The sequence below is a fragment of the Lasioglossum baleicum genome, chromosome 6 (genome assembly GCF_051020765.1).
Source record: "Lasioglossum baleicum chromosome 6, iyLasBale1, whole genome shotgun sequence".
In the NCBI taxonomy this organism is placed as follows: Eukaryota; Metazoa; Arthropoda; class Insecta; order Hymenoptera; family Halictidae; genus Lasioglossum; species Lasioglossum baleicum.
The window spans coordinates 1,185,294-1,195,114 of record NC_134934.1 but is presented as its reverse complement, the minus strand read 5'-3'; the positions used below and the strand labels follow the sequence as shown (position 1 = coordinate 1,195,114).

The 9,821-nt window shown below is 38.6% G+C and overlaps 2 protein-coding genes across 9 annotated transcripts; one reads left to right on the top strand and one right to left on the bottom strand.

Annotated features, from left to right (window-relative positions):
* Positions 1-1,144: 1,144 nt before the first annotated feature.
* On the top strand, positions 1,145-8,422 carry Gt (transcription factor giant). 8 transcript variants are annotated; one of them, XM_076426085.1, is made up of 3 exons: positions 1,145-2,395; positions 2,472-2,531; positions 5,743-8,422. In XM_076426085.1, the coding sequence occupies exon 3, from the start codon at positions 5,761-5,763 to the stop codon at positions 6,718-6,720; it is 960 nt and encodes a 319-aa protein (XP_076282200.1). In that variant the 5' UTR covers positions 1,145-2,395; positions 2,472-2,531; positions 5,743-5,760; the 3' UTR covers positions 6,721-8,422. The 8 variants fall into 8 exon arrangements, with proteins under 8 accessions (XP_076282200.1, XP_076282198.1, XP_076282193.1 ...); XM_076426083.1 differs by adding an exon at positions 4,954-5,057 and having other exon boundaries at positions 1,145-2,605; XM_076426078.1 differs by having other exon boundaries at positions 1,145-1,792; positions 1,872-8,422.
* On the bottom strand, positions 8,393-9,727 carry L(2)k10201 (zinc finger protein 511 lethal (2) k10201). The gene is made up of 3 exons (XM_076426086.1): positions 9,434-9,727; positions 9,146-9,347; positions 8,393-9,078 (listed from the first exon to the last, which is right to left on the bottom strand). Exons 1-3 carry the CDS (start codon positions 9,571-9,573, stop codon positions 8,632-8,634), a joined length of 789 nt encoding a protein of 262 aa, XP_076282201.1. The 5' UTR covers positions 9,574-9,727; the 3' UTR covers positions 8,393-8,631.
* Positions 9,728-9,821: the final 94 nt, after the last annotated feature.

Below are 9,821 nucleotides of genomic sequence, written 5' to 3'. Positions count from 1 at the left end.
CCTATTTTTGAAGACGAAAGATTCGATTGAGGAATTTATTTTTAAACGATTGAGAGTGCAGAACTATTTGTTCTGCTTTTTAAAAGACGACTGAGGGTGTAGAACTATTTCTTCTGTTTTCTAAATGACCACTGAGGGTGTAAAACTATTTCTGCTGTCTTTTAAAAGATGACTGAGGTTGTAGAACTATCTCTTCTTTCTTTAAAGACAGAATTGTGTCTTTCTTTTTCAAACGACGATTAAGGGAGTGCAGGTATGTACAATGAGACAATACTCGGCATTTTCAAACCGCCATCCCTTAGACCCCAAAAGCAATTTCATTTCAAGGAAACTAGGAGCATTGTCGATTATTACTTTTAACCGGGCCACCATATTCCGTTCGCAGTTTGCCGTTCCGTAAACGTTTCGGGAAGGGTCTCAAGGTTGAGGTACATTTACGTTCACGCCGAATGTCTGACAAATTTGCCGACATTATTCATCGCACGGTGGTCGTAAATGGAAACATTGCGTAAATTCGATTCCACGAAGCTCGCTGTTGTCATCGAATGTTATGGAATTGCGGGACTCCGCTAGGGACAACCGATTTATTCTATGTTGTTTCTAAATATAGCTTTCTATTGGTGAGTTGCGTTATCTCACGTTGAACGCAAACAGTCCGACTGAAGTCCTTATAATGCGAAATAATGAATGGAGCACGATTGAATTCTAGTGAAAAACGAATTGAGGATGGAGTCTGTAAAAATTTTAGGTTCAGCGTTGTGACGATGATAATACGAAACGTATGGAGTGTCTCATGCCTCCGAGAATTGACGGAAAAGTCTACGCCTTTCCGCGATTGGTTTCGTAGGGAGACGGATTGGCCGCAACGGAGCAATTGATTTCATCGGCGCCGTGAATTGAGTCGTTTCCACGGCAAATCATCGCGAGGATTTTGCATCGCGTACCGTTACTTCGTTTGTGTGCGCTTCTGTGGGTTCTCGGGCAGATGGAAATGCGGCGTGGGGCATTCATCTGTCGTCGGCCGACGTCCACGGGAAAAATCGCAAATAACGGGTTGCGGTCCGCCCTGCACCATAGAAATCTGGGTTATGTGGCCAAAAGAGCAAAAATTTGTATACACAGGACAGGAGGCGGTGCGGGTGAATGACGACGGGGTTGGTTTTCTATGGCGGGCACGCCGTTTTAACGGGGCCCGGAGCGAAAGACTAAATTTGGCGTGATCTCGGGACGAAGACATAATGAGACGTCTCTACTATCGCGCATAACTGTACCTTTCGCCTTCCCATCGATGCCCTTTCCCTTTTCCTACGTTTCCCACACTCGTTTCTTAACATTTTTATACATCAAAAAATGAACGAGAAGCTCCGATCGCATTCCCCTTGAAATATGTTGTCAAGATTGATCAAACGACCAACGTAGGTGGAGACAGACGTCTTACGAAAATTAATCGCGCTAATGCCCTCAGATTTTACCATTTCCAGCCGTGTAACAACGGGATCTTATTCAGTTAAAACATGTCGTTTTTACTCGTTAACTCCGGATTACATGTTCAGTCTCGGCAAGCTGCAGACTTAAGGGACAATAGCTGAAATCGAGGATACAAACAAGACTAAAGTAAATCTGGTTAGTGTTTCGGTATTATAATCGCAAAGCCCATCCTTTCCCAGAGGAAGATAGGTACAAGACAATGGGCATCGATGGTGGACGGATTTGAAACCACAATTCGGTTGGGTTTCACTGTAACCGATGTACAGGGTGTACTAAAAGACGTTGTCACTTTACATACCGATAGGTATTTAGTATTTCATATTTGTTTTAAGTACAAAGTTCACCATTGTGGAATTCTTTATAATACTGCTTAACACACGCAGTTGTTGAAACAAAGCCATTAGCCAGCATATGCCAGAGACAGGAGACTCATCTTTCGGCGCGACGGGATGTGGAGGTCCATATGTTGTCCATCCGTAACGAGCTAAGACTGACGAAGATCCATCAACGGCAACGACCCCGAAAGTGCAAGCTGTACGTAGTCCCTCTTTTCACCTTTCTGCGATGAACTTAAATTATTTCGCAGATTTTACTTGGCGACAACGCTTTCGCCAATTGATTTATGGATACTTTACGCAAATTCCGCAACTCTTTCATCGTCGATCGTAAATCATGTGATGCCGGTCAGAAACAATGGGGCTGCACGGAGTAACTACGGGAAATAGTGAAGGAAAGGCCCACGAAAGGGTTATGCAGAGATTCTATGTAGTTCTCGTCTAAATGGAAAGACACCCCGCCGTTGGAGACATGTCCGAAACTTACGGCAACCGTTTCGACGGAAGTGAACGTCCTTTTGCACGGGTACGGACTTCGCAGAACGTACCCAAAGGATTTAGTGTGCTAACCGGTAACTGGATTCTTCGTTGTCCTGGAGCCACGGTCACTACCGAAGGGATTAATTTAACTGTATTTGATTGTTCCAGGTCAAGAAGTTGTCGCAATCAACTCATGGGATTGACAAAAGGTCCGAATTGCAGCGACAGGTACGGTAGTTCTCAGCCATCGGGTACTATAAATCCAGACGCAACACCGTACGGACACACCCCGTTCCGTCTAGGTACCAATCTGTTGTTCATTGGAACATTTAAACTTTTATCTATGTAGGCCAGGGTTGTTCATCCTTTGTATTTCATCAACACTTCTCGGACACCATTCGTGTTAATGGTAATGTGTTTCCGTACAACTTGGGTGCAATTTCCGTACAATTTCCGTATTTCATTGTGTATTCATTTCCTAGGTGTAAGGTATAAGTAAGTGGACGTCATCAAAAGTTGCACTAACATTTTGTTTGTCACAGTGTAGCTAATAGAAGTACTTGTTCGGGTCTGGTCGGGACACGAAAATTAGTGATACTCGGGAAACCGAAAATTTTTATTGATCGGAGACCCGAATGACATAAAATTTCCCGCCCACTCGTAGTAACTAATATTCGAACATATACGCAAACAACAATGTAACTTCTTGCGTTCTATAACAAAGAAATAACAAAAACGAATATTTACTCCCACAATTTATGAAATTAACAAAAACAACTGACGACAGATTTGGGCATTAATCGATTAAAATTTTAATAAAGATTGATTGATTAATGTGTACGATTAAAAAAGGTAATCATTGAAAAATCGACGATTGATGAAGTTAATCGTCCATCGTTGATTAAAAAAAAGCACGTACACAGAGTTTGTATTATAGACCAAATGACAATACACCTAAACTCAGTCTACATTTTTTCCAAATATAGTGGTATTCAATATTGATACATTGTGAATGTTTAAACATGTTCAAACAATCATTAATGGCGGAGAGACATCACTGTTGCACCAATTTTTGAAGATATTTTTCAGTTTATCTGAAAAAATAAGGGTCCAGCGTAAAATCAAACTATATCACGCGATAGAGCAGACTTTTATCTTGAGAAACCCTCCTTTGAAGTTTGCAACGTCGATGATTTTATCGATCCAGAAAGCAAAATATCTTCACCCGACATGCGTTGCATACGTATCCCATCGATCATGTCGATATGTACAGTGAACTATCAAAGTATTTGAAATTTGGAAAAAAAACGACCTGACTTTTTTCAGCAATTAGAAGATTTGATTTACCAAATGACATGCAAAAAAGATTTTGAAAAAATTGCAATTGCTAAGAATTATTATACATGAGAAAGTAAAAGAGCTTTTTTATTAGAGCCCGTAATGAAAATTTAGAATATGCGTTTTGTAGATGTATGTTAGCTATACACATGCTGCAAATTTCATCTAAATCGGTTGAAGCAGAAAAAAACGACACGCATCGGAAGATGTAACAATCTGTGAATTTTGAGCAGAAACTGACCAAAAATCGCGAAAAACTATGATTTTCACCACATTTAACCACTCGTAGCTCTTGTGTATGTTAATCGACTTTGATGAAATTTTCAGCATATGTACATATAACTAACATAGATCTACAAAATATATATTTTAAATTTTCACATTAAGGGCCCAAATAAAAAAGTTTTAGAAAATGCTTTTTTTATTTTTACATGCAACCTTGGTTAAAGTTGTAAAATGCACCTTATAGTATTTTGCCTACAATCCCGATGAATTACTATTTTTGAAAAAAATTTTGTTCACATCCTGTAGTAAACTAATTGCTCTAGCTTCCCAAAAACGTTCAAATCGTATAGTACACTATTAAAAAAGTAATCGTCTTTTTTAGAGCGTCCGAATATTAATTCGAGTAATTGTAGGTACAAAATTGCGTTTGTTTAATGTCACTGCTTTCATATGCAACATCCCAAAGCAAATTCGATTAACGCGTTTTCGAGAACTTCTCTTTCTTACTGTATTATTGTATGTGTAGTAAGAGATCTAGTGATTCTTCTATAAAATACGACATATCATTTTCAATTCGCCCTTTAGTGCATTTTCAATGTACTAACTTTAATGCATTTTTACATGTAAAATATAAAAAAGAAATTTAACATGAAAGGGGACTGACTCGAACCCACTGCCACACCACTATGTACTTGGTAAGAAAGTGAACCAAACTGACATTTTACAGTTATGAAACTTTAATTACAAATATCGCGAGAACTATAGAGTGTCTGCCCCTATAATGTATTTTCGTAATCAGGAGAACGAGAGATCTATAACTCTGTAAAATCTCAACTAAATTCGTGACGACAAGGCTTCGCAGTGTCCTTTAAGGTGCCGGCCCTATCCCGGCGCCATAGCACGCTATGCTCATCAACAAAACCGCTCCCCACCCTTTTTCAAAGGGACCTCCTACCCCCAGTTCAGGGGATGGTTGGTATATAAGCGATCACCCTCTCTTCTCTTACCGATATTGGCCTTAGCTGTACGAGTGCGATTTACCCAAAAACTGTGAGACCGTCGCCCTCTAAGTGTGTCTTTCCCGTAGCTTGATTTTGGTTGACAATCACGGGGAACGAATACGGATCCGCGGTAGTACGAGTTAGTGTTGTGATACAAGTGACCGGTGCCTCACCTTGGATTAATAATTAGGTAACTGTTTGATCCTGTTTATCTTCGCAGTTGATCCGCGAACGCAGAAGTACGCGAACTTGCGTCATTGCTGAACGATGTTCCGTCGGACACGTTCTAAAAGTTTCGATCTATGATGTAGTTTTACCTTATCTAATATCAGACTGACAATGAGACAATTCTGAAGTCTCTTCACGCTTTCTACGATTCCAAAAGAGCTCATCATGAGCCCAAGTTCGTTTAACATTAAACTTACCACGATTAAATGACCGGTTTTCTATTCTGCATTTGTTGAATCTATAAAAGTGCATTAATAGAAAATGGAATAAATGACCTTGTTCAAGCGTATATCGTAATAGAAATAACGGACAATCTAAATAAATTTAGTGTAGTTATATTTAAAAGGTAACATTCACCAGGTACTTTTAATGCTTGGTAGATTTAGTGTGGACCGCCGCTTCCGGCGATCTTCAGCGTGTAATTATTGAACTGCGGATCTTTATGCAAAATAAATAAAAAGTGTCTGCATAAATTGCACAACATAGGAGCCAAATCTTTTTAATCTGTTCACTGCTTTAAATTGCACATACTCAGTTTTGCTATAAATGCATAAAATCCGCAGTCTAGTAATTATCAAATTTGCAATCGGTCAACGCACCGTGCCCTTTAAAATGCGTGATGGGTAATTGTTTATTGTCCTTTTCAGACGGTAGATAACAGCGAAATGGAAGGCTACATCGAGCCGTTAGAGAACACCATGCAGGCGCTGGACTTCACCTACTCTGTGAAGAGAACAGAATTGTCGGAGCCTCCGATTTTGGACCTTTCCTGTAAAAAGAACCTCTCGAGGACGTCGCACGAGTCTGTGTCCTGCGAATCGAGATCAAATTCGCCTGTCAGCAGCGAGAAACAATCGGAGGGTAAACAGACGTCCGGCTTCGAGTCCGAAGAGGACCTTCTCAAGAGTCGTTTCGAGGGTCGGACGTTCATGGTGACGCCTCCGTCGGAATCCGATTCGCCTAAGAAGAACAAGTACGAAACGATCTACAAGTGCTCCAACGTGACAGATAGAAACGTGATCGGTCAGTTCGATAGGTTTCCGGTGCTGCCGATGACTGTGCCGATTCCGATGGTGCCTGGCGTTATTCCGGCGCTGTTCACGTCAAATCATGACACAGAACTGAGTTTGATGGTTGGAACTTCAGCTACGTCGACGACATCCTCGACCACCAGTGGAAAAGACTCAAGACCGATAAGCCCGGAACTGAGTAAGAAAACACCTAGGCCCTTCAAGGCTTACCCCAAGGATCCTCTGTCTTTCAGCATAGCCTCAGGCGATCAGATTTACGATCCGAATTCGAACGAGGCATACTCAGACTTCAGAAAAAGAATGCTAGAGTCTGTTAAGCGGTCGAATGAAACTACTAACACCAAAATGAGACGCGTTAGCAAAAGTCCAACTCTACCAACCAGCACTGTCGACGAGAAGGACGCTGCCTACTGGGAAAGAAGGAGGAAGAACAACGAAGCTGCGAAAAGGTCCAGGGATGCAAGAAGAGCAAAAGAGGACGAAATTGCTATCAGGGCAGCTTTTCTTGAACAGGAGAATATAAAGTTGAGATATGAACTGGTTGCCTTGAGGAACGAGACGGCGAAGCTCAGATGTATGGTTTATACGACATAGTGCGCATTTTATACGAAATTAGTGTCTTGGTACTTTGTTTAGTTAGTCTATTCGGTCAATTATTTTTTTTTATTTTTGATCACTTAGTACATTTCGGTTGCGCGAAGAAAGGTATGTTGATTGACTTTCCTGTTGGAGCATTTGGATCTATGAAACTGCGTTGACGTCTTTTTATTATATAAAATCATTCTGTTACGCAAAAACTCCGAGTGGCGAAGCGACGCGGGGGTTGGTGAATGAAGCGAACAGGGGGCGGAACCCCCTAGTAAAGTTCAGATGTATATGGTTTATACGACCTAGGGCACTTTTTATACAAAACTAGTTTGTTGGTATTTTTTTTAATTAGTCTATTCGGTCAATTATATTTTCTTCTATTTCTGATCACTTAGTAGATTTCGGATGCGCGAAGGAAGATAATTTGATTGAGTTTTCTGTTGGAGGATTTGGATTCATGAACCTGCATTGATGTCTTTCTACAAGTTTTGCACTGCAAATTCACCCTTTTGCAAATCAATTTCACCTTTTTGCAAATCAAATTCAGCCTTTTACAAAGCAATTGCAAAGCATCTCCCTTGAGTTCAGAAGTTCAGACAATACGCTTCAATAAAAACATATGTACTATCGTTTAAAAAATTTGTTTAAATGATAGACATTGTGTAGACACTGTTTTTATGACGTATTTGACGTACATCTTTGCAATAGATAAAATTTTACATTTCTTAACAATTAATTTACATTTGAATTGATTTGTTTTACAAAAACTTACTTAAAAGTACTTTATTTGCAAAAGGCTGAATTCGATTTGCAAAAGGGTGAATTTGATTTGTAAAAGGATGAATTTGATTTGTAAAAGGATGAAACTGGTTGTCAAAAGGGTGAAATTGATTTGCAAAAATTTGACTTGTTAAAGGGTGAATTTGGAGTGCATAACCTGTATTATATAAAATAGTTCTGTGGTTGTCAGGAAGAAACGCCGCATGTCACATATTTTCACTTTCGAGATATTGTCATTTAAAGTTTTTACCACTAATGCTTTGATATTAGGTCATCGGTTAAATTGCATTATTTTTTTGAGTCTTTCGAATTTATTTCCATAACTTTTTTCTGGTCAATACGTAAATCCTATTCTGTAAAGTTCAATTAATGCATAAACTCAAATTTTTTAAAATTGTGACGTGGCGTTTTTCCTGAAAACCACAGAGTTCTGTTAAAATATCACGAACAAGCAAAGAAGTGTGAGCAGGTGCATTATCGTGGTGCAAAAGCTATGAATTGTTCCTCCAAGAACTATCGCAGATCGTACCAAAATACATGTAACTTTCTCGAAAGCTGACAATAGACTAAACATATCGAATACGACAATCAAATGCACAGACACTTTTCAGAGCACACCTCTTATTTTGCAAAACGGGTTTTTGAGAAGATAGCGTGGATGGAAATTGTTTTCGTTACGTGAGCCCACGTGCTATCACGTTACCTACACATACACATCACATGAACTCACGTGACGTGTAGTAATGTCTTTTTACCTCAATGAAAATTGTGCGAAATCAACTATCTCGTATGAGCTTTACCATAGTATAAGTATGTAAAGATTCTCGTTTGACAATGTTGGGTGTGCTTTAACAGCGGAAGTATTTATAAACAACAACGAAAGTAAACAACAATCGAATTAGTTGAAAGAATGTGTGTATTGAGTAAAATAGTCGGAAGTATGTAAATAAACAAAGATATAGTATTACTAGTATTAATACAAGCGAGTATTTTAAGCTACACTTTGTACATACGTTGTTATGATATTTAAGATATATTTATAGTAAAGGAAACCCTTTTTTGATTGGAATGTTTATATAATTTCTTTTCTTTCTCAAATTCCTCGCAAAAGTTCACCAATATTTTTAGCTGACAGTATCATGTAGGCAACGATTCAGCCAAGTCCATCATAGTCTCTGTTTCCAAGACATTCTTCTCACTGCCCTGATTTTTAGTAAGCGCTTTTGTGTATGACTTTTGTACTTGTCGAGGTACGAAAAATAAACACTGTGAACTTTCAACAGAATTCGAAGCAGCTGGTTGATTGTCATTAACATTAGAATTTACTGGGACGGTAGTCATTGCTGCAGCAGTGAACATTTTATTCTTTTGATTTCTATTTAATTGTGGTTTCGTAGGTTTTGACTGTTTCCTTTCATGCTTCGGCTCCTCTACCTCCATTTTGTCTTGTGGTTCTTTTTTCATAGAACGAGGAGTATTATCATAGCGAAAATTTTTAGGAAACTTATGGACACTAGTACAGTGATCCCTTCTCTCTACTGAATTCTTAAACTTTAGATCGCATTCAGAAACATAACATTGGTACTATAAAGAAGTAAAAATATTAATAAGAGCACTGACATATGTACAATACTAAAATTTATATAAATACCATTGACTGCTTTGCAGATAAAACTTGGAAGAAACTGTCATGAGTTTCTTGAATATGAATATCTAACAATCTTGGATTCGGTAAAGATTTTGTACATTCTGCACAAACGTAACGGTGATTAGTGTTATAGTGCATTTCAAAGTCTACTAACGTTTTAAACGTGGCTTTACAACCAGTGGCATAACAGGGGAATTCTTTTATACTGAAATAAACAATGATAAAGTTAGGTTATGTCAATGTTACGTGACTTTTTTAAATAATCGTAAAAAATAAAAAGCATTTATTTACACGTCGTGACATAACTCTTCGTCGTCCTCAACGGTGACACCTTTTCGTTGGAAAATCTTGCAAACCCGGTATGAATCTTCGAAAAATGGATCATCTATGGATCTTAACCCAACACCTACGTTTTGTAAAAATTCCTCCATTTTTCTAATAATATATAACACACAATAACACTTATACTAAAATACAAAATAAATTACTTATTAACGCACTACTTTAACTTTATTCATATAAAAGAAAACAATCAAGCTTTTCGACATATGTACTGTCAACACAACAACATCGCGACAGTGACGCGCTCTGTTCGATTTCACGATAACTCAAATCGAGAACTATCGATGTCGTCGCGAGAGAATCGAAAATTATTATTTCAAATTTTGAATTGATGCTG